The following is a 24,249-nucleotide window of genomic DNA, read 5'->3' as shown; positions in this document are numbered from 1 at the left end:
GTGCTTAGACCAAGGAGATCCTTAGCTGGGGTTTGGACTGGTTTAGAGATGATCCTCTTTACACCATCTGCTACATCACCCTACAAAAGCCCTGAACAGCCAGGGTTGATGCAGGCTGGGTCTCCCATGTGGGTGGGAGGTACTCAAGTACTTGACTTGCTGGTTCCCAGTACCTGTGCCAACAGGAAGCCGGAATTAGGAGCAGAGCTGGGATTTGAACCCAGGCACTTATAGGGGATCTAAGTGTCCAGAGCAGCTCACTGCAAAATCTTAACTGCTATGCCAAACTGTCTTGATTTAGGTCATGTTCACCTGGTCTTTTCAAATAACGTTGCCAGAAAACCATAGGAATTACACATGCCAAATACCAGGTCCATTTTGCCCAATCGTGCTCTCTACAAAGGACACACAGCCACACCACATTTTAGTCTTTATTACGTTTTTTTTTTTTTAAGTAAAGAAATCCCATGGAATCCAAGATAACAAAATTACAGTTTTTGTTTGCAATGATTGTTGTTTACCACCACACAGAATCCAAGTAGAATCAAAAGTAATTATGAGAAGATAATAAAATAATCAGGACACCATTGTTTAGTATCGTTTCTTAATAAAGGTAAATATTCCCATATTTAGAAAAAATTGCATTGCTAGTTGCGAATCTTAAATACCTCAGTGCTAATGGATCCTGAATTCCATCCCCCACCCCCCGCCCAAAGATCCAGCTGCACGGAGGCTCTCAGAACACAAATGCAAAAATACAGTATTTTCAGGGCAGCATGTTTAAGTTTTAGAAAATTCAAACAAAACACAACAAAAACAAAGCAGGATTAGGAATGTGAAAGTGATGGTTCTCCAAAAATCAATCTGGAAGCAGAGATGCCAACAGAAGAATGCGGTTGAACGGAGTCCACCCAGGACAAGGAGAGGCACGACCCCGCTCTTCCTCCCCCGTCCCCACTCCCTCCCGCCCTGGTGTCCCGAAGGCAGCTGCAGTGGCGGATGTCAAAAGCTCAGGTAGTGAAGGTCTTCCTGAGGCACTGGGAGACCCGGATCACCTAGAACTGGTGCTGAGAGGTGGCAGGATTCTACACTGGACTTGTGCTTTCAGAAAACTAAAGCAAGGCTGAGAAGAACCAAACAAAGCCCAGCTCCTATGCCCAGGAACTTCGTCCACGCTCAAGAGTAGCCAGGAAAAGATGTGGTGGCGCGGACGTTGGGGAGAGGCGGGGGTGGGGTGGGCAGTTATCACAGGAGGCTGTTGGCTGCTTAGGTTGGCATTGGGGGGGGCGTGTCGTGGTGAACTCTCATGGAAACTGAAGGTGTTTCTGCAGGTGCTGTAAGAGGATTGGCCCCAAATTATGGCAATAATGGATCTCTTGGCTAATGGGGACCAGAACGGTGAGAAGGCAGAGTATTGGTTTCATTGACTGATAGCCTCTAGTTAAAATGCTGAAAGCTTCGAGGGACTCAACAATGTAGGACTGAGCCCACCTGTCAGAGACGGACTTCAGCTCATCTATGAAGGACACGTGGAAGCTTTACCCACAAACATGCTAGGAAAAACGTCAGAAAACAGGGGACACTGGCACACTTTCCAAGGGGCCTTTCCGGTAGTCAGCACAACTGGTGAGGCTGACTGGGCCCAGGATCCAGGGCTGGCGACGCAGTGAAGCAGGCGAGAGGAAGCTGCCCCTGCTTTGGAAGGTGTTCCGGTGCTTTCTGCCTGCAGGAGCCAGTTCCCCTTTCCTTAGTTTCAAATACAATTTGGCAAAGCAATCCTAGTTTAGAAAGGGGTGGGGGCAGAGAGGGCATGTCCTCTGCTCAGGTAGCAGAGGTACAGGATAGTCTTTCCCTCGACTGCTTGGCTTCTGAACGCCAGAGGCAGGCCACTTTCCATGATTTTCGGAAGCAGCCAATAATCCAAAGTGGCTTTGAAGAACAGTGTAGGGTCCCGAGAAGATAGGAAGGTAAAAATGCAGTGTTTTGGCTGGTTCCAGACCATTCATACTGGTGAGGGGTGGAATGGGAAGATGAAAATGAAATAGGAGCTCCTAGGCCACGTGAGGGGATTGGAGGAGTTTGCTATGGCTCCGCTCTAAGCTCCCGTAGCAGGAGACTTAAGAGTTCCAATGCCATGATATTGTAATACCAGGGGATTTTCTAGAGGCAAGTTAAGGCTTTCTAGGCAAAGGACCAACAATTCCTGATGCCACAGTGACAGAAAGCTACAGTGAAGATGCTAAGTAGCTCCACCCGGCTGCCTAATAGGCAAAGACCGTGAGTTCCTTCAACTCTGCCGGGTGAGCCTCACTGTGCCTCCAAGAGGGAATCAATGCCTCTCACATCGCAGACACCTGCTTGCCTGGCAGACACTAACAAGAACGCACACCCGGCTTCCTGGGAGCTGGCCCAACAGTCTTGAGTCACACAGTCACAATGAGTGCTCTCATTCAGGCCAAGGTCAGCTTTCACCAAGGCTGTGGTTGTGGGCTGGAAGCCCGAGCAGGAAGGGCTTTGCTCACAATGCCCTGCCTGAGCTGCACTACAGGATGGAGACGCTTCCCTCCTTCCGACGCCCAGCACCTGCCGCAGGCACAAGACCGCCCTCAGAAGAGCCAGGATGCTGTGCTTGGTGACAGTGGGATGCTCTGAAGTAAGAGGCTGAAGACACAGGGCTCTGGACAGCATCCAGCTCCTGCCAGCAAAGGCCTCACGTGGAACATCCCGCCCGGCAAAGGCGCCTCAAGGCAAGCGCTGAGCCTTGCCACAGCTGTCTCCACTTGCGAGGGCTGGGGAAGCCAAGGTCAGGCAAATGTTGCATCAAGAGATGACCTGGTTTTAGACAAGCTGGAAGAGGAGGTTACACAGGCTCAGGAGGTGAAGGGAGTGAGGGAGACTTGCCTGTGATCCAGTGTGAATAAGAGACCGGACAAGGACCCAGGTATAGGGGACCCTGGTTCCATAACACTAAGTGGAGAAGGGAATACTCCCCTTTTGGGTGCCTTTCCACCCTTCTGGTAGGACAGGGGTTCCCTGTACAGGTCACACAACCCCAGAGTTTAGATGAGTATTTTAACAACTTCCTGTCTGCAATCACTGGGTGCAATCGCCCAGCAGGAAAGAGAGGGTTTTTTTTTTCAAGTCTGCTACACTCCCTTCTAACATACATGCGGCTAGGAGAACTGGCACTAAATTTTAAAGTCAGAAATTCCTCATGTGCCTGGGATGAGTGTCTCATCAGTGGCTTCAGACTGTTTAGGAGAGAGGGTCCAGCTGGAGAACCGTGGGTGTCGTCCCCGTCTTTGTGCTAGGTCATTTATACAACAAACTGTCTAGACTATGTAATTTATATCTTTAATATGATTTCAAAATATTATTTCCAAACACCCTTAAAAGAAAAAACAAACCTCAATCTTATTTTACCCCAATTAGGAACAAAGAGCAAAAAGGGCATTCATAGTAGCATCAGAAATGGATGACCTTGGTGGGGGGGCAAAGCAAGGAAGTGGAGGACGGAAAGGAGCTGACCTACATGAACGGTGCCACTCCCTCGTTGATTAGACAAGTTGGCATCCCTGAATTCAATGTCTCTGTGTTTTCATTCAGGGACAACCAAGGATTTTCCTGAAAGACAGACACAGTCACTTTCTCATTTCCAGGCCCGAGAGCCTGACGTGCAAACAAAGGGCTTCCGTTGATGTCATGTGAGCCAAGATGGGACGTCAGTGCTTTTCAGAGCCACACAGGGATTTCAGCTGGGACGCGGCCCTCGCAGCCCTGCGGGGACATTCTGGCATTGAGGAAGCAGAGGCTACGCCCCCAGCCCTGCCTCTCCTGTGTGGGGGTCATCGGAACAATGCAGACCAGGCTCGCTCAAGGACTCCCAGTCCCCTGCCATGGGTGTGTTACAGGACCGCCATTCCCCTTCCGGTACCTGGGTAGCTTCTGTCAGAATAGTTCAAGACACGTGGCCTCAGGCAAATGAAAACAAGTCTCTCACTTCCTGGGACAGTGATTCAATTCTACTAAGTTATTGCTTGGTTCAACTATTTGCACAGGAATGAATGTTAACAGGAGGAAACAGGACTATGAGTTTTCTAGATTACAAGTGTGTTTGGGTGGAGGGAAAAGTAACAGAGAGGCACTGGCTTCCAAATCAAGGGGTAGGTGATAAAGTGCCAATCTGTGCTGAAGGAATATGAAAAAGAAACACAGGAGAGAAATAGCAACTCGGGGGAAAGTCACGGAGACAGGATTTGGTGGGTGTGAGAAATGACACACTGAAGTAAATTAGTTGAGATGACAGATATCTCAATCTTTTGAGACAAATGGCTGTTGTTTCATGTTAGAAGGAAGATCTGGTGATTGCCAGAAAACAATTTCTCGAGGCGACAGAGTCCAAACTATACCCACCCGTGACCGTCTGGGTCTCAGGCAGATCCTCTGATTCCCACACATCCACACAGACCCACTATTTCTCTTGCAGCCTGTTGTGGAGCCAAAGGTGACACATGGATTTTATCAGGATCCAGGCAGTTTCACCCATGGGTCTGCTCAGTTTCAGACAGCAGCTGTGGATTTTTCAAAGTGTAGGGTTTTTAGAGAGCTAAGCCACAGGTTTGCAGAAAAGGAATACTTAGAACCCAGAATGGGAAAGATCTACCCAATATTCCACAAATATAGAGTTATTAGAAATCTGGTCTCCAAGTCATATCTTTTGGTTGCAAGTATTTTTCTCTAAACTCAAATCTAACTTTTGAATTGACTGGTATCAAAAGCCACAGACAGAGAGACCTGGGTTAAAACACTAAAGTTACAATTGCTTAAAAAAAAAAAATCCCCAAAACTTTTTAATATGAAATGAGGGACTACAGAAGAAAGGCAAACGATGTCACCCACATGCTTTGCCTGGGAGAATAGTCCCCAGGCTCCCCTGGAGTGATGTTCTCTCAAACCTCAGTACACTGAGTTTGTCATTTGAACTTTAGTAGTAGTTGTCTCGGCAATCTACCTGGTCCAAGTCCCTCACACTACAGGTAAGGAAGTTGAAAGTCTGAGAGGACTTTTCCAGGGTCATATAGCCACGAAGAGGCAGAGCCAGGGTTCATTCGTATCCAGGGCCTGTCTGGAGACTCTACACCTGCTACTCAGCAGGTCCCTGGGAGTGAAGAGACACTTGTGACCGTGACTCAAGAAAGATCAGCTACCAAGATGTTTCTAAGGTAGAGGGGCTATACAACAGGGCTTTTCCTATGGATCTGGTGATGACAGCCGCCTGGGGCACTGGTCAGACATTAAAATCCCCAGACCCCTCCCCAGACTCACCGCCTCAGCTTCTCCAAGGGGAAGGACCTGGGAGGCTGAATTTTTAACAAGTGCCCCATGGGACTCTCCATCAGCAGCAAGGTGAGGGAAAACTGCCTTAGCAGCAGTAAGGGGGGAAAACTTGGCTTATGACTTGTGGGAATTTCCTTTCTCGTTTAAGAGGCCGCACACTGGGAGAACCCCCAGACTCCCAGATGGGGGTGTGCCTTCAGTGCTGGCTTAGAATGATCTCTGAGTCTACGTGCAGGCACATACAACCACCACCAAATAGCATTTGTCAGACTGCTCTCTGGGAAAAGCCTTTTGACTGGCAAAGCAAAAGTGCTATTCACACACATTTTTAATAGGGAAACTAGATGTCATTGGCTCGAAAGCAATCAGATGCTGAAACTGGACAGGAGGGTGAGAACCTGTCACTTGTCACCATGGCTAATGATACAACACAGGGAACCAGTAACTAAGCACAAAAAATAGCCTGGAGCTCCCAGAGAGCCGCCTATTGAAGACGTGCGTGGTGGGTGGGCCCCTCCCCGCTGATGGTGAGGTCAGATCCAGGTCATGGAGGGAAATGGGAGACCTGAAATAGCGGGTGAGGGGACGCGGGTTCCAGAGGAGGGCTGCTGGAGCCGCGCAGGAGTCCGAGGCCTCACTCCAGGTCGGCCTCCACCTGCTCCGTGTCGGAGCACTGCGACTTGTTCCGTTCCCACTGGCAGATGGCATTTGCGTACTCTACCACCAGCTTATCCATCCACGTCAGGGGCTCGGGGAACAGCACGGAGCCCTCGAAGAAGCCCAGGTGGCCCCCATGCAGGGGCAGCACGAACATGACGTTCTCCCGTTTCTCTGCAGGGCAGAAGCAGGGAGTGAGTGAGCTTCTGTCCTCTGGTAGGAGGTGCGAAAGCAATGGCCGGGGTGTCCAAGGCCTGTGCCATAGGGAAAAGCCACCTACTGGGGCTTCCTACCTTTACTCACTCTCTTTGATCCCCCCAGACTAGGCAGAACTTTGCTGGGGCAGGTAAGACAGAGCGACTGGCAGATATTAGGTGCTTTTGGTTTGTTTTTCATTTTTTAATGAAGACACATACACACGGGGCGGGGGTGGGGCTGGGAGTGAAGGGAGAGAGAATCTCATATTCCTTCCACCTGCTGGTTCTTTTTCCAAATGCCCTGGGCTGGGCCAGGCTGAACAGGAGCCAGGGACTCACAACACAGGTGGCAGGAATTTTATTGCTTCAGCCATTGTTGCCTCCCAGGGTCTGCGTTAACAGGAGGCTGGAGAAAGGAGCTTGAGCCAGTATAGACGGGAGAGTTCTAGCTGGTGTTTTAACCACTGTGCTAACTGCCTGCCCTGATTTGGAATAGCAGCTTAGCTTTGGAGCAGGGTGGCACCAGCTTAAGAAATCCTGAGCGGTCTGTGTGGAGGAGGGGCAGCCAGGCGCTACACGGCTGAAGTCCAGCTTTGATGGGGAAGCCAAGCCACCTGGGCCATCCAGTTAACACACAGGTTGTGATTTAGCAAGCCCTAGGAGGGAGCTCTGATGTCCTGGATTTCTAACACACCTCTAAGGTCCAGCTCTGAACAGGGAGTAATGGCACTGATTGTATTATCTGCTAAAGAACAAGAATAATTCAGTGAACCACTAGCTTTCATTATAGACGTTGATCTTCACCATGGAGATTTAACTTAAAGCTGCAAGCTGTGTCAGGATGCCCAAGCTCTCGAGGTCATGTGCCACCCTGAGAATTCAAAACCTCAGCTTGACTTCAGAAATCCATGTTTAGGTTGGTCTCACCTAGGCGAGTAAAGCTATTACTGAAGAAGTGTGTGGAATGGGCAGCCAGGCGCAGCAGGAAGCAGCTGTCTACCGGGGAACTCAGGGACATGGCCCACACCCCGCTGACTCTGTAGGGCTCCCTTCTTGTCCCACCCCCTTCCATCTTCCCTTTCAATTGCTATTTTATAGACTTCTTTGTGTCAGCACTAGAGCTGTGCAAGTTATTGTAGATGCACAAAGGAAATACGTGCCACTCTTGGTTCTCTCCTCACTGCCACACATGTGGACAAGCGGGCTGCCTCTGTCAGGGAGCCCGTGGAAGGATGGGATAGCGTTCATCTCCAACATATGCAGCCCCCATCCTGTGGGGGCTTTTTTCACTTTGCCATCCATCCCAGCGTAGGGCCACGAGAGGACCGGAGGTGTATTTAACACATGATGTGTGTGAGACCCAGCCCGAGGATTGCGGAGGGCAGGTGGCTTTGTTCTAGGGATTTGAAATGATGACGCGAAGGCTCCTGGAACCCTCGTGCTTCCTCTGCTACCCTCTTGCTGCTACTCAGTGCTTAACCTGAGCATGCAGTCATGCACTCTTGAAACTACACTTCCAAACTTAAAGCAGCCACAATCCCAAGGCATGGGTTTCACAGAACCTGGCTATGTCTTTGAGTGGTGGTCCTGTCCCGTACTGGTGGCGGGTAGCAGAAGGCTCTGCCCAGGCCCCCATCATAGCCACAGGACTATTAGGGACACCATCGCGAGTTGTACTTCCCCCCAAATGGCGTGGCCTCTGGGAGACCACGGCATAGTGAAGGGAACAGACTTGGCTGTGGTAATTTGCTGAGTGGACGGCAGGGTGGGCGGCAGGCGGGGAGGAGAGAAACCCTTACCTGAGAGAGATTTCGGAATGGTCAGCAGACTTTCATGCACTAATGGGTCGTCGGCTGCGTTGACTAGCATGAGAGGCACATAAATCTGCAACAAGAAAGTCAAGCAGAATTAAATGATTGGTTCCCCCTTTCAGGTCTCATTTGAGTTAAGGCTCAAGTTCACGGCTGAACATTATCTTAAAGGCAAAGAGAGAGGGTCACACAGCTCAGCTTGCCGAAGAGGTGGCACTGGGATGAGTTCCAAGTGCCTCTGTGATCACAGTCCGGCAGCAGGCATGTAGAGGACCCGGTAACACAGGGACCCCCCAGACTCCCGTGGAGAGAAAGAGAGAGAGAGAGAGAGAGAGAGAGAGAGAGAGAGAGAAGCCCTATGGCATCCACAGGCAAATACTGCCAACTAACCATGCCTTTTAGAAAATGCGACTTTGGGCCCAGCGCGATAACCTAGTGACTAAAGTCCTCTCCTTGCATGCGCCAGGATCCCATATGGCTGCCGGTTCTAATCCCAGCAGCCCCACTTCCCATCCAGCTCCCTGCTTGTGGCCTAGGAAGGCAATTGAGGATGGCCCAAAGCCTTGGGACCCTGCACCAGTGTGGGAGACCTGGAAGAAGCTCCTGGCTCCTGGCTCAGCTCTAGCCCTTGTGGCCACTTGAGGTGTGAATCAAGAGACGGAAGATCTTCCTCTCTGTCTCTCCACAAAAACCAAAAACCAAAAACCAACTCTTAAAAAACCCACAAAAAACGCAGCTTTACAGAGTCAGGTACCTATGAATTCAGTTTGTACTGGCAAAGAGGGCTTTCTAGAAGAATCTAGAAGTTGAAAGGAAGAGGAGAACTCTCTTGGCAGGGTTCCATTCAGCATTTAACAGAACAGTGATGGTACCACACTGGGAGGAATGGCTGATGTGACCGACAACACAACTACAATTTCCAATTATGTGCTCCCTGGGAGAAGAATGGGACAAACCAACAGAGGTGTACATGGACCGGGCTAATTGGGAAGTTACATATTTGTGTAAAAAGAGCAACTGTGTGAAGACAGATGGGAGAAATTGACTCAGTGGTGGCTCAAATAATAAAAAAAAATACATCAGGACTGTGGTTTGCTGTAAGCTTAAAAAGCAGCTTATTGTAGCTGCTAATAACTGCACTCATGCAGACCAGTTGCTAAACATACTTTGATCAAACAGAAGCACGTCTGTTTTACTCGGCTTGCCAGATTAGGGCAGGAATATGCAGTTCGGCTGTAGCATCATTCTAACAAAAAAATGCACAGTGACTCTGAGGTAAGTGTCCAAGGACGGCATGGGATCTAGGTGAATCTCCCTCCAGGGCAGAAACCAGGAAGGGTTGTGCTGTCAAAGGGAGACTGAGGGCAAACTGGGTTTCTCTCCGGATATGGGCACACCCTGGACTACAGGCGGCTCTGGGGTGAGCCTATGATGGCCACTGAATCTGAGCCAATCATGAATCCACGCAACAGAGTCAAGCGCTTCAAGCCAGGTTCTGGCTGCGCTTCCACCGACAGATTGAGGAGGAATATTCACACTGTGCACGCAGCTGTGCACGCAGCTGGATGGGGCGCCAGGAATTCCGAGCCGGTGCTGGCCACTTACCCGGTGCAGGTACCGCATACAGCTTTCCTCCTCGTAGTATTCCTTCAAGGAGTTATAGCCATGGAACTTCCTGCAGAACACACACATACACACACAAGGAAAGCACAAAACAACCTTTATCACAAGGCTGCACTGCTGAGCCAATTATTATCCAGTTCCTGCACCAACATGTTGCATTAGTAGAGAATATAAAGGTCTCTTTCAAAGCTATGCATAGATTAAAAATCTTTTTGCCTCATAAGAAGTGTATCGGTTGGTTCCATTTTTCTTGTTTTTTTTTTTTTTTTTTTAAGTACCTTCGTAGACACAGGTAGCAGAGGTCGGTCTCAATGCTGCACTGGTTTTATTATTGCTTCTAATTCGGTACTAACTCATGTCAGTAGAACACAGGTAGGCAGCACAGACGGGAGCCAAGAGTTGGGGTTTGGGGCCTGGTGTGATGGCCTACTGGTTAAAATCCTCGTCTTGCACATGCTGGGATCCCATATGGGCACTGGTTCTAGGCCTGGCTGCTGTATTTCTCATCCAGCTCCCTGCTTGTGGCCTGGGTAGATGGCAGCCCAGAGCCTTGGGACCCTGCATCTGTGTGGGAGACCTGGGAGACGCTCCTGGCTCCTGGCTTTGGAATGGCTCAGCTCTGGCCGTTGCAGCCACTTGGGGAGTGAACCAGTGGACACAAGATCTTTCTCTCTGTAAACCTACCTTTCCAAAAAAAATAAATCTTAAAAAAAGAAAAGTTGGGGTTTTGCAATCTGGATAAAATACTGGCTCCAGCACTTACTGCCTAAGTGACATGAGGCAAACGGCTCAGCTTTTTTGAACCTTGGTTTCCCCTCTGTGACACAGACTTGAAGACAGCAGCCATCACAGACACTGGCCAGCACAGTGACTCTGTGGTATCAGTTAGCTGTGATGCAGTTAATTTATCCTTTGATGCAGCCTAGAACCAGATATCACTGAATGGAGCATTCAAATTAAAAATGTTTCCTCCTCATTTGACACCACACCTAACCCCCTTAAGTGGGGGTGGATACCATTCATTCTCACTTTCTAAACATATCAGCAATTGCCTGGTTTTTCTATTTCATTTGAGAAACAATCAGCCTTTTTTAAGCTCCTTAGTGTGTGATGATGGCTCAAATCTCTGCAGGACAATACGCAGAGATCCCAAACGCCCTCGGGAGCCAAGGGCTGAACACCTGTTTCAGATCATGGCTCTTAGGATCGAAATGATCATTTCATAAGAAGGATGACCTTTTGAAAGAGAACTGATGAGTTCCGAGGTCAGCTCAACCTTTTCCAGCTCAGGCTGATCTCAGTTGGAAGCTGCTGTGACGGGAAAGAGGCCACTGTCAAGGCCGTGACTGCAGTTGCCCGGAAGGGCCTGGCAGGTGCAGAGGAAATGAGTGGGCAGGATTTGTGTCTTACAATCACAGAAGAGTCTTCACATCCCCAAAGAAAGAGGCTCTGTCAGTTTTGCTTGAAACCCACAGCCCTCTTGGACTGTTTTGTCTTTCTGCTTTTGACGGAGGCATTGAGAGAAGAAATATTTCCTTTTCTTCCAGCACAAATGCACATTCATGAGGCACCTGGTATCGGCTCTGGCTCTGAGGCAGGGCAGGCTGGGTGAGGGAAGCAGGGCTGGGCTTGCACCCTAGCTCCTTGGCTCGCACAGTTCCCGCAGTGTCCCGGGCCAGATCCTTTCACTGGTTTCCAAGAGAAACTAGGAATCTGGGTTTGTGAAATCCTGTTTTTAAATGTTGGATACTTAGTTAAAGAAGGGGAAAAAAAAATCCTTAAAGAGGGCGTGGCAAAGCCATTGTGCTGGGCACAGCTGGCCCCCTGCCCCAGGGCACAGCTCTTCCTCCCCGCCCTCCGGGCCTACCTCATCACGTTGTCATCAATCTGCATCAAGGAGGTTGCCGTGTAGAGCCGGCTCAAGTCTGTGTCCTCCAGGCTCTGGGGTTTCTTCACGTGGTCCCCAAAAAGGGCTTGCCTAGGAGGAGACACAAAAGTAGACAGGGAATAACAAGTGGAGGGGAATGAAGCAGAGCAGAGCAGGCTTCCTTGTCCAGAGGGAAGCCAGGAGAGATGGGTTTTCAGGTCGGAAATACTGAGATCCCTCCAGCCTGTATAACGCCCAGAGGACAAGCTTACACTTTGACTCTTGGAAAATGCCCGAGGGAGCAACACTGCCATCTGGTTTCCTTTCCAGAGGCAGCGAGGTACAGTAAGGACTTGGTCTGAGGCTAGCTGAACAGTACCCAGCCTTCTCCACAGGGGAAGGGGTCTCATGCTGGGCCCCTCTTTGGCATCTGTACTGACATGGTCCATTTGGCAGGGCCCCTCCTTTCCCTTCAGGAACTTGCTTATATTGCTCAACCATGAAGAGCTGGGCAAATCAGTCAATAGCTCTTCAACATGTTAGCTAAAAAGCTATACACACTTGCCCTGCCTAGGAGTATCAAACTCCATAGTTCTTCAAGTTCCTTATAAAAGGTGGCATACATAGTATGGGGCTGGTGTGGTGGCTCAACTGACTAATCCTCCATCTGCAAATGCCAGCATCCCATATGGGCACTGGTTCATGTGCTGGCTGTTCCACTTCCGATCCAGCTCTCTGCTAATGATCTGGGAAAGCAGCAGAGGATGGTCCAAGTCCTTGAGATTCTGGACCCATGAGGAGACCTAGAAGAAACTCCTGGTTCCTGGCTTTGGATTGGCTTAGCTCTGCCCATTGTGGCCACTTTGGGAAGTGATCTAGCTGATGGAAGAACTTTCTTTCCTTCTCTCTGTAAATTTGCCTTTCAATGAAAATAAATAAAATCTTAAGGTGGGAAAGTATTGCATATGATTCAGGCATATCCTTCTGTATACCTCAAATCATCCTTTTATTATTCTTAATTCCTTATATAAAGTAAATGCTATGTAAACAGTTATACTGTATCAATTATAGAAAAATGACCCTTAAAATTCTGTTTATGGGATATTGCCTGAAATAGACAGATATGGAACCTATGGTTTCAAAGGGTCAATTGTTTCCAGGGATCCTCGAGGACAAGAGCCACTTTGAGAGGACGGCCACCTGGCAGGGGTCAAGGTGCACCCCAGGCCTCCCGACCAGCAAGAACTCTGGACTCTTTTTGGGGAAGGACCGGGTTCGTGCTTAGGTTTGGCGTTCTTTAGAGGAAGACAGATTACCGAAACTCAATGCTCCGGTGTCCATTTGCAACATCTCCAAAGGAACAGGACACATTTCTTTAGCATTTTTAAAAGATTAAGACAATTCTACCTATGGGATAGAATTCACAGCTTCAAGTTTCCCTAATACGCCTATTTGGCTTTCTGCTTTTGGCTTTCTGTAATTTCAGAAACATAAACACGCACAGGGCACCCACAGGACACCTCTAATTTGTGAAGAATTACACAAAACTGATTGGTAGTAAAACAAAGCCTTTGATCGAAAACTTTTCAAGGAGTCACTGCGATTGAAGTCAGGGTCTGGTGCAATAGCGTAAAGGCTAAAGTCCTCGCCTTGCATGTGCCAGGATCCTATATAGGCGCTGATTCTCATTCTGGCGGTACCACTTTCCATCCAGCTCCCTGCCTGTGGCCTGGGAAAGCAAAGACGGCCCAAAGCCTTGAGACCCTGCACCCACGTAGGAGACCCAGAAGAGGCTCTGGGCTCCTTGCTTTGGATTGGCTCAGCTCTGGGCTGTTGCGGCTGCTTGGGGAATGAATCAATGGATGGAAGATCTTCCTCTCTGTCTCTCCTCCTCTCTGTATATCTGACTTTGCAATAAAAATAAAATAAAATCTTTAAGAAAAAGAAAATTGAGGTTTTCCACATGAATGGCAGGAACCAATGACTTGAGCCAGCACTTGCCAGGGCATTAAAAGCTGGAGTCAGGAGTGGAATGGGGTGTTAAACCCAGGCACTGCAATACAGGACACCGCTATCTTAACCGGTGTCTTAAATGCTAGGCAAAATGCCAATCTGGGAATTACTGTGGATTCCAGAAAAGCAGAAGGGTGGACAGAAGACTTGAACTTGGTGCCAAGGGCTAGGCTTCACCACTTCTGGTAGGAAGAGATCTGAGCAAATCCCCAGAACCATCTGCGCCTCAGCTGAGCCACCTGCTGCCTGGTGCCCAGCACTCAGCAGTTGCTCCAACAACACAAGCTGCGGGTCAACAATTGCTTGTCAAAGCACAGGGGGACACAGTTTCCCCCTGTTTTTCACTTCCTTGTGAGGTCCTGTGGATGGGCCCATATGGGCTTCTCGCAGGGGAACCCCACAGGAGAGCAATCCGGGGGTGAGGGGCCCGAGATGGCGGGGGGAGGGTTCTGACAAGCAGTGTGAGGGAAGAGCAGCGTCTGTTGGAGCAGAGTGGTCTGGGGGAGAGCAGATGCCACTTGAGCCCCTGCGTGGCCCGCTCCAGCGGGGGGGGGGGGATGAAGAAGTTGGAGATACAGTGATGACGGTGACCCTAGGGATAAAATCGCCCCTGTTCACTGACGGCTACCTCTCTGGCCGGTTCCGAGCAGGGGAGAAGTGGATGAGGAAGCTGAGAGTATGCAGAGGCTGCTTGCTGCGCTGGGCAGAATCCCAAGGGGCCAGCTCCAACTGAGCACTGATTCCCAGGCATGGAAGCATCCAAAGAAGGGAGGCCACCGGCAGTGAGGGCCAGTTCAGCTCTGTTCTGAGGACATGGTTCCTTCCCTTGGATTTACAGAGAACCAGCAAGAGAGGAAGCATTTTGTTTCCAGCCAACCATTGGAGAGTCCGCATCCCCCTAGCACTTCTCTACCTCCTTGCAAAGCAGGGGTCCCAGGTTTGACTGCCCTAGGAGCTCAGGGAGCAGCCGTCTCCGGACAGCCCAGAACAGGAGTACCTGTGGGAGAGGATGATCTTCTTCATGTTGTCAGCCATGAGGAAGTTGTAGAAGCGCCGGCACTGGTCCCACTGCATGAAGGTTTCCTGGGCCCTGAAAGAACCATGGTGAGAGTGAGGTGCATGGCTGGGAGATACAAGGAGCTGTCTGGAGGGGGTCTCGGGTGGTCTTGCCACCAAATGCAGAGCTGGAGGCGGGGGCGGGGGGGCTGCTTCCTCTGCCCTGCTATGGCCTTCGGCTGATACTGAGGCTTTTTGTTACAAAAAAAATTTATTTATCCAGGCTGGCATCATGGCTTAACTGGTTAATTCTCTACCTGTAAGCACAGACATCTCAAATGGGTGCCTGTTTGTGTCCTGGTGGCTCCATTTCTGATCCAGCTCCCTGCTTGTGGTGTTGGGAAAGGAATAGCAGATTGCCTAAATTTTTCAGCCCCTGCATCCGTGTGGGACACCCGGAAGAGGTTCCTGGCTTTGGATTGGCTCAGTTCTGGCTGTTGTGGCCATTTGGGGAGTGAATCAGTAGATGGAAGATGGTTCTCTCTGTGAATATGCCTTTCCAAATAATCTTTAAAAATATATTTATTTTATTTTATTAGAAAGCAGAATGACTGAGAGAGAGAGAGAGAGAGAGAGACCTCCGACACTCTGGTTCACTTCCCAAATGCTGGCCACAGCTAGATCCGGGTCAGGCTGACACCAGAAGCTCAGGACTCCATCTGGGTCTCCCACATGGATTGCCAGGGCCAAGCTCCTTGCCAGGGCCAAGATGCCTTGCACGTGCACTAGCAGCAAGCCAGATCAGAAGCAGGGCAGTCCTGATTTGAAGCTGCATTCTGACAAGGGATGGAGGCATCCCAAGCTGCACCTGAACTTGCCATGTCACAACCACAAAGCTCGACCCAGCACCGAGATGGATGTGTGATGTTCACGTATCTGCTGGAAGGAAGGAAGGAAGGAAGAAGGCTGGAAGGAACCACAACAGTGCAGTTGAAGGTGACCTGGCCAGGAACTCCTCTAGGGCCAGGCGGCACTGCTGTTTGCCAATGGCACTGCTGACACCTCCTACTAGCACCCTGGCCTTCCCAGTCACAGAAAGCTGTAGCTATCGTCATGCGGACCTTTTTCTGTTGGGCTTCGTACCTGCAGGTAAGGTTCCCTGGCTAAATGCCGGGCACACATGTAAGAAAGTAGGGGTGTGGGAAGTACCGTGCAGGAAAAACCCACTTAAAAAATGTTTTTTTTTTTCAGAGGCAAAAGAGAACTATAAAATCAGATCCTTCCACGTAAGCCTTTCAATGATCCTTCTACTACTGAAAGGGCAAGGTGAGAGGTCTTCATTGCCTTCTAGGCTCAGTGGGCGGGCCTGTCTGGCAAGACCCTGTCCAGAGCCTGTGAGTGCCCTGCTGCGGGTGGGTGAGGCTCTCCCCACCTGTCAGAGTCCTGGCTGCTGCAAGGAGAAGACAGCACAGCCAGCCTTGCGTTCAGACTGGCTTTGGTGACCAGCCTCTGCGCCCACACTGAGTACAGTGGCAGCTCAGCCCTCCCCACTCAAGGCTTCCTTGTGTTTGAATCCCAACACATGCTGCCGCCAGGTACACACTATGTACAGCAAAACTTCCCTGCTGGGATCTGAACTATACGGGACGCCAGCACTGGGGGAACAGGCTTAACATGCTTCACCACAGCACTGGCTCTGCGTTCACTACTTTTTTTTTTTCTTTCTTTTTGACAATCTTTACATAGTTAATTCGGGCACAAAGGTTCAAGGGCTACAAGAAAGTGGATAAGACTATTATTTCCACAATTTTTTCCTGTATCTGGGGTAAAGGGGGAGATAAAGGGAGAAGCCCCACCCATCCCAGGTCCCCGATGTGGGGCATGCTCCAAGGGTCTTGCTCAAGTAGTTTTGATAGTTCAACAGTTCTGAATTGCTGCCAGTCTCACTACTCCAAGTACAAAGTCACTGCAGAATCCATTGCAGTTCACCTTAGAGTCTGTTTGTGCAGTTTTTGACTACCAACATATGGCTGGGGTAGTTGATTGATTTGTTCTGTCCTCTGTTGTGATGCCAGGTGTCCTCTGCAGGTTCCGATAGACTGCCATATCCTCCATGTGCACCTGGTTATGCTCTCCACTGCTCCGTCTGAGCCTCTGAGGAGGCTGGGCTCTGGCACTTGCACTCCATGGCAGACCATGGAACCTGCACTTCTCTTCATGATTAGGGTTGAGTCCAGCAGTTCGATGGGGGAAGATTCCAAAAGAAACTTTGTCTGAGGTGATCCCAGACCAGATTCCTGTGCACTCACTACTTTTAACATACATATCTTATCATGTTCTACATTTTTCTTGCTGTTTTAAAATAAAAACCTGCTTTAATTCCCAGAGTTGTTATAGTTCACACAGTTAGCCCTTCTGGGCACATGGGTAATTTCTAACATGGCCCAGCTCCCAGGGAGAAAGTGGACCCTCACAAATACACAGGCAATGCTAGACAGACTGGCCAGCTCAAGACAGGGCGCCTGCACTTTGAGGAGGGATGCTGGAGTCTCTGGAACCAGGGGACTCTGAGCAGAAGGCTTTTGGGCTGGCAGCTGGCTGCCCTTCGGGGAGAACCAGCCCAGGGACGGCTCATCACTCCCAGCTAGTTCTGCTTGGCAGTGGGAGATGAAGCAAGCCAGGTGTGTGAGCCAAGGGCCTCTGAGACCAGCCTGGCAGGCATTGTCAATTCTTCTGGAATGGTGGTGCACCCAGAGTGGGTGGCTGCCCTCCAGGTCCATTTTTTCTAAGGAAACAGCTTCCCTAAAGATATAGTCTTACAGAACAAATTCAAGTTCAAGGGTATATACGCAGTCTGTCATTTTTCTGGTTTCAAAAAAATTATTGACAAAAGACAACAATCCCTGTGCACTAAGAGTGCACGTGGCCAGAGAACAAACTCGGGCAGAAAAACTGAGCTGTTTTGCAGCCCAGAGTTTTGACAAAATTCATCAGGGCTTCCTCCCACTGTCCCCCACTGCCCACTCTGCTGCCCCTGTTGGGCTCTGATGCAAAATTACAGATTGTCCAAAGTTACTTTACAGATCTTCGGCCCTACGCTGACATTTCGGGACGGTACAACTCTGCGGAGGGATTTTTATTTATCTTAAAATTTTCCTTTTGTCATAAACTCGTTTACACAGTCTGGAGTTGACTCACTGAAAGCAGACGACAGAAACGCACAGAGCTCTCGGCAGGGAGAGTGACACCTGGTTCTTGCCTGGGGCAGGAAGGCCCCGATTAAGAAACACTGGGAAGGAAGCGCAGGTGGCCATGACTTCCAGACACGAACACTGCCTCTCAGCCAACAGCCCCACTGGCATTAAGGATGGCAGTGAGTCGCTCACTATCCCGGCCATCCTGCAAGGGGCCTTAGGCTGCCACGTGCCCACCCTTCCCTCCATCCCAAATCCCTTCCTGGGGACGTCCTGGGCACCCACATGCCTACTGGGTAGTATATTACTAATATACTTTTGCTGGTTTGCAGTCTTATGATATTCTTATGTCATGAAGTGCTGTGAGTCTCTCCGACACAAACCACCCTTCATGCTCAAATCACAGCAATGCTTGTCTTTCCTTGATTGACCACTTCTGTACTGTGGGAATGTCGAACACTCGCTGAGGAAAGAACTGTTCTTGTCCGTCTCCTTTCCCTGGTCTCCATGCTCCACAAGGGCAGGGAGCTGGGGGAGGGCGCCACCTCATTATGTAGGAGGGGCTCCAGCTGCAGGAATCCATGAGTAATTCATCTATTTCTGCCTCTCGCATTCCTTTCTGGTCATTGCTCACAGCACAAAATTACTTTCCAGTTTTTCATGATCAAGTTTCAGTGGATTAACTAAATCAGAGAGTTGGACGGAATCTGATGGCCTGGACTCTTAAGGGCTAGCTAGCAGCCATCTGCACTGTGGGGGCAGGGGAAGGCCCGACGTGCCATGGGACTCTGGGGCACCTGTGTCCCTCACGGGTGGTACAGCACGTTCTGATGCCTGAGCTAGTTTAGCAGCGGCTATAGTTGGTTAACTATGGCAAGCAGGTGGCTGCTCTCTGGAGGATGTGTGCGGCTCTGGCTGTGGGGGAGGGAGGTCAGCTATCGAAACAAGAAGCCAGAGGGAGGGGAATCGCTGGGCAAGCTGCTCTCCAGACTCAGCTGGGAGGGATTTTCCAGAAGCACGAGTTCCTGAGTGACCTCTGCAGACAAGATCGGCCCTCTTGCTTTGCCGCTTTCCCAATGTTGTGAGGCTCTGCCCTCGAGCCTTGGCAGGGAAAAAGAAAAAGTTATACTGCTGTAAGGTATGGAGCTGTCATTCACTCGGTAGAGCTGGTTCCACTACTAGGACGATCCAAGCACCAGGGAGCCCCAGGCACAACCAGGCTTGTGGTATCCTGACCAGCCATCGACTCCCCTTGTTGGGGAGGGCACCATTTTAGCCCAGACATTAGAGGATCAAGTTGCTTCTTTTTTTTCCATATTGCAGGAGGCTGATGAGACAATAGATAATTATGTATATGAAGCTGTTGGAGTGCTCAAGAAAGGAGCTGTGTAGACTGCAAGATATAGATTCCAGTTCCTAGCTGCCTGACCCTTTGCAACCGTCAAACACGCCTTAATCTGTTGACTGAGCTGAGCACGCGCACTTGCCAACAGCAGATGGCGCTGTTGCAGCAAAATGAAATGAAGTGGCCATCAATTTCAGATTCTGGGCATTATGAAAACAAACTTGCCCTCTGTTCTCCTGTTTATCGTGTAGACGTTACTGAATACGAGGTCAGCGCTTACAGCAAATCCACAGCCACTGCTTCAGGAAGGAAATCGGGTTATTCCAATCCTGGAGAAGACAAAAGCTTGGCTGAAAATAGGACCAGCTGTGAGGCGAGTGCAGGTGAGGGCTCCGGCTCCCAAGGTCTGACTGGGCTGGCTCCTGGCTCACCTTCTTCTCAGTTCAGTTCTTAGGATGGGTCTTGGTTAATTTGCACATCTGGCCGTGAGTTGGGAGTTGAATATTTCTAATCAAGTGGAGACAAAGAAACCTGTGTGTTCCATCAGTTCCCTGGTGTGTGATGAGCAAGTTTCCTAACAGGAAGATGAGAGGCTAGCCTAGTTCTGCGGGGCCAGACCTGGAGAGATGTGAACAGTTCAACGCCAGCAGTCATCAGATGCAGATTCCTGAGGTCCCATGCCACAGCACCCGTGAATCACAGCCTGCAGCGATGGGCCTCAGAGGCCGACTTTGTAATCTGACACTCAGCTGTTCCTCGGCGAAGTGAAGACGGTCAGGCGTTCACCAGCCCATCCGCTGGGGTCCAGTGTCCACACCATGGAGGGTGACGACGACGAACAGCTAGTGACTGACATTCTGTGGCCCAGGCACTACTCCAAGCACATCAGTGTGACCCTCAGGATGGAGCCATGAGGTCTTCCTTTTCGTTTTTATAACACCTGCGTATCCCAGATGAGGAAATGGGAGCTCTTAGGCCTCGGCCCTGGAACCCAGGAGAGGTCTCTCCAGGGATGCTCTCATTGTCGCGTGGCACATTTAGATGTCCCCTTCTGGCCGGATCTGAGCCTCACAGAATGAGGATGAATTCTGGGCCCATGGTTAACTGTGGCATTTAGATAACGAGTTTCTACCAGAAACTTAACAAAACCAGATTAAAGTGAAGTGTGAGTAACGCAGGTGAGGTAAAAAAGGATTCCTTGATTAACTGTAAGGACCCTTCAGCCTTACACTGGGTCAACAAAGGAGTGTTTCTTTAAACTTTTCTGTGTGACTTGGATTTCCTTAAGAGTGCCCTAGTGGCGAGTCACACCTGTTTGCAATACAAATGATATCATGAAGAGTGTGGGTGCAGGAGAAATGAATGCCTTTTAAGACCCGAGCAGATGTCTGTGAATGTGAGCATATGCGGATCTGGTGTGTGCACGTGTAAGAGTGTGTCAGGGTGCGTGTGAGACTGAACATGTGAGTGTACATGTGTGAGAATGAGAAGTGAGTCAGTGGAGTGTGAGAATACAGAAACGGAAGTGTGAGCAAGAGCAAGTGTGCATGTGAGCGTGAAGCCATGTGTTAGCACGAGTGTGGCGACTCGTGAGAGCTCGGGGACAGATCTTGAGGGGAAGCCAGAGCAGATGGCCCCGGGGGCAGGGCCTGGAGCAGCTAGGACCCGTCCTGCAGGGTGTCTGTGGGCAGGAGACCCACGGGCAAGAGCCAGGGTCTTCTGTGATAAATGGGCATAATGATAAGAGGAACGGGCAGTGGAAGGTGAGGACGCCGTTGGAGGGATTCCCGCAGACCCCGCTGGCTCTCCTCCGAGACTCAGCCCCTCTGCGGGGAGAAGCGGTGTGGGCTCCCACAGCCCAGCTCTCGGATCCTGGCTTGCCAGTCTTTTCTGTTCTCTCATTAGTCTGTGGTTGTGCCAAACCCCTGAAGCATGAACAGACTGAGTGACCTTCCAGAACCTTCAGGGAAACAGCAGCCGGGAAGAGGAGCTTTGCTTACTCAGACACAGATCTGAGCCCACAGTGCGGCGAGCCAGCTGAGGAGCCTGTTGGCGGGAGGGGAGGACTCACCTCAGTGCGCTGTACCCCTGGCACACGCTCACGCAGCACAGCACCTTTTCCTGGTTTGCCTGAGTTTCTCCCAGGTATTTGCACACGATGTTACCACCCAGGCTGAAGCCCACCACCACCAGCTGGGTCAGGGGATACATCCTCTTGATATAGTTCACCATGGCTCCAAACTCCCACGTGCAGCCTGTGGGCGAGAAGAGTATGACACTCAGTCATTGCAACAAATACTGGACACAGTGCAAGCGGGAGGATTAGTAAATAGGGATCCACGCAGATGGGGACTTTAGAAACGTCACGGAAAATGTCTATTATGAAAAATAAGTTTTACCCTTTAATTCCATTTTCCATAAAGCTTTTGGAGTATATATCCAAAGAGAGACAGACTGCTTTTTGGCTAGCCAGAGACATGCATGTAGGAATTAGAGAGAGGGCGCCTCTAGTGTCCATGCGCCAAGTATCACGTGTCTAGTTGATGTGCAATGTTCCTTTAACGGAGGGTCACAGGAAACCTCACAGAGACCAACAGACAGGGCTTGCCTAAGTACTCATGTTGACATGCGCATGTAGCAAAAGCAACAGCAAAACCTTTTGGGAGCAGCTTCTTAGGCTGTTAATTAGGACACTATGCCCAAGTGTAAGGTGACTCATGAGGGTCAGGAAAGCACCCAGCGGATGTGATTCATAGGATCTTTTTGTTAGCGTTGTGGAGGGATGGAGAGACCAAGTTGAGTCCAGAGGGACAGCCAGAATGCTCTGAGGGTGAGAGCGAAAGAGCCTTGGTGATGCAGGCACAGGGTGCCAGGGGAAGCAGGCCATTCACAAACACACACAGGAGGCCTCTGAGCAGCACGGTGTTTGGGCTGCTTTTCCCAGGCGGGGAATGATCTCAGCTGGGGTCCCCAGGGAAGGCAAGCCTTGGTACAAGTGGCAGCTCGTGAATGGCCTGGCACCAGACAGGCACGAGAGCAGCAGTGCAGTGGAGACGCGAGCTGCTGACCGCGGCGCCAGTTCCGACATTCCTCATACGGTCGGCAAACCACGACGCCATGACCTTTCCAGGCTGTGCATGTTTGTCTTCCTTTTTGAGTGGGATGCAGCTTAAGGCAGGCCAGCACAACTGCTTGCAGTGTGCAGAGTGCCCTGCAGGTGATGTTAGAGGCAGCCATTTGCGGGAGAATCACTGTCAGAGAAGTTGATTCCATAGGACACGGGTCAGGCCCAGGAATGGGCAGAAACGGTGTTTCTCTGAGTGGATAGATAATATGTATGGCAGTAAATTCAAATGCTGTAAAAGATGCAGTGAAGGGGCCACCACAGCTGGTAAGGCTACCACTTTGTGTTGCGTTGGCATCCCATACATGCTCGAGTCCTGGCTGCTCCACTTCTGATCCAGTTTCCCGCTAATGTACCTGGGAAAGCAGCAGAGGATGGTCCAAGTGCTTGGGCCCCTGCATCCAATGTGAGAGACCGAGAATGTTCCAGGCTGTGGACAGGCCCAGTTCTGGTTTTTGTGCTCATTTAGGGGATGAATCAGAGGATGGAAGATCCCTCTGTCTCCCCTCCACCTGTAACTCTTTCAAATAAATGTCTTTTTTTTTTTTTAATGCAATGAAGAGTTCATTTCCTACATTACTTTTAAACTAGCAGTGGTAGTATACACATTGTTTGGTGCCCTGCTTTATCCCTTTACAATATGTCTCACAAGCCTTTATGTATCAGTACACAGAAAGAATCTTGTTCTATTTTATTTCTATGAAGGTACAACTTATACACAGCAAAATACACAGTGTTCTGCATTTCCATCCAGGTAACCATTACTCATACCAAGATACAATCCCTTCCTGGTCCCTTGGAAGCCATCTCATTCCAGACAAAATGCCCTAGACTTGGATGAATGATTATAATACAATGGTGCTGGGAGCATGGGGTCTTGGAAAATGGCAAAAAGTGCTTGAAACTAATAGGGAGGGCCCGGTGTGACAGCCTAGCAGCTAAAATCCCTCACCTTGAACGTGCCAGGATCCCATATGAGTGCCAGTTTGTATCCTGGCAGCCCTGCTTCCCATCCAGCTCATTGCTTGTGGCCTGGGAAAGCAGTAGCGGACAGCCCAAAGCCTTGGGACCCTGCATCTGCGCAGGAATCCTGGCTTTGGATTGGCTCAGCTCCGGCCGTTGTGGTCGCTTGGGGAGTGAATCATTGGACGGAAGATCTTCCTCTTTGTCTCTCCTCCTGTGTATCTGACTTCCTAACAGGGAAACCAGGAGCCAAGAGCAACACCTTCTCAACACGGTCAGACTGGGCTCTGCGCTGGAACGAGGCACATTTCTCTCCAGTGAGCTAGCAGATGGTACAGTCTCCTAGTTTTTTCCCTGCAGCACCCAGCTGAGACTGGGAGGGTCTGCAGGCCTTTAACGAAGAGCTGATTGGCTGAGTGCAGTCTCATGGCTCCTAGACACTCTCCAGGAGGATCAAAAAGCCAGGATGGAGGGAACTTTGGACCTTTGACCTTGGAATTTGAACTGCCAGACTTCTAGCCCAGGTTTGGCCAGACTCATCTAAGGAATAGCGTATCTCTAAACACTGGAATTAAAAGGGGGAGTTGAGATGTCAGAGGGAGGTAGTGGAGGTCCTGAAACACGTGTAGCTGATGCTACAGATGCTCTTTCGCACAGCAAGTGAACACGTAAAAATTCCATCAGGGACACTGACTCACCTGCTCAGGTCATGAGCGACCCTAAAACCAGGGTCTTACAGGAGCAGCTGGGCTTCAAGGCTGAGGGAGGGCCCTTGTGGCCAGGCTGCACCTGCTCTCAAATCATCTCTGACGACAGGCAAGTCTTGAGGCATGAGAGAAACCCAGTTTTCCAGATCCCTGCTGGAGGGTTAGAGCTCCAGGAGTAGGATGGGGCCTGGGAGTGTGTACTTTTAACAAACTCCCAGGATGAAATTTTATCATGAGGGAACTTGGGAACATTACCAAACCGTACTGAATCTGTGGCCTCGGAAAGCAGTGTGATAACACCTATTTATTCATGCTTTTTAAAAAGCACAGCCCTGGGCCTGGCGGAGTGGCTTAGCGGCTAAAGTCCTCGCCCTGAACGTGCCGGGATCCCATTTGGGCGCCAGTTCTAATCCCA

At 50.2% G+C, this 24,249-nt stretch overlaps 1 protein-coding gene across 3 annotated transcripts in view; it reads right to left on the bottom strand.

Moving 5' to 3' along the window:
* Positions 1 to 422: 422 nt before the first annotated feature.
* The window catches only part of LOC121168261 (monoacylglycerol lipase ABHD2), a 101,814-nt gene continuing 77,987 nt past the window's right edge, over positions 423 to 24,249 (bottom strand). For all 3 annotated transcript variants that reach the window (XM_040998182.1, XM_040998184.1, XM_040998183.1), the window contains exons 6-11: positions 21,112 to 21,295; positions 14,503 to 14,595; positions 11,493 to 11,603; positions 9,608 to 9,677; positions 7,991 to 8,075; positions 423 to 6,168 (exon numbers count right to left, since the gene is read on the bottom strand). In XM_040998182.1, coding sequence (XP_040854116.1) covers positions 5,972 to 6,168; positions 7,991 to 8,075; positions 9,608 to 9,677; positions 11,493 to 11,603; positions 14,503 to 14,595; positions 21,112 to 21,295 — 740 coding nt within the window. In that variant the 3' untranslated portion in view covers positions 423 to 5,971. The remainder of the gene's footprint in view (positions 6,169 to 7,990; positions 8,076 to 9,607; positions 9,678 to 11,492; positions 11,604 to 14,502; positions 14,596 to 21,111; positions 21,296 to 24,249) is intronic.

The sequence above is a fragment of the Ochotona curzoniae genome, unplaced genomic scaffold (genome assembly GCF_017591425.1).
Source record: "Ochotona curzoniae isolate NIBS_2020 unplaced genomic scaffold, NIBS_Ocur_1.0 patch81, whole genome shotgun sequence".
NCBI lineage: Eukaryota > Metazoa > Chordata > Mammalia > Lagomorpha > Ochotonidae > Ochotona > Ochotona curzoniae.
This window is presented reverse-complemented; position numbering and strand designations above follow the sequence as displayed.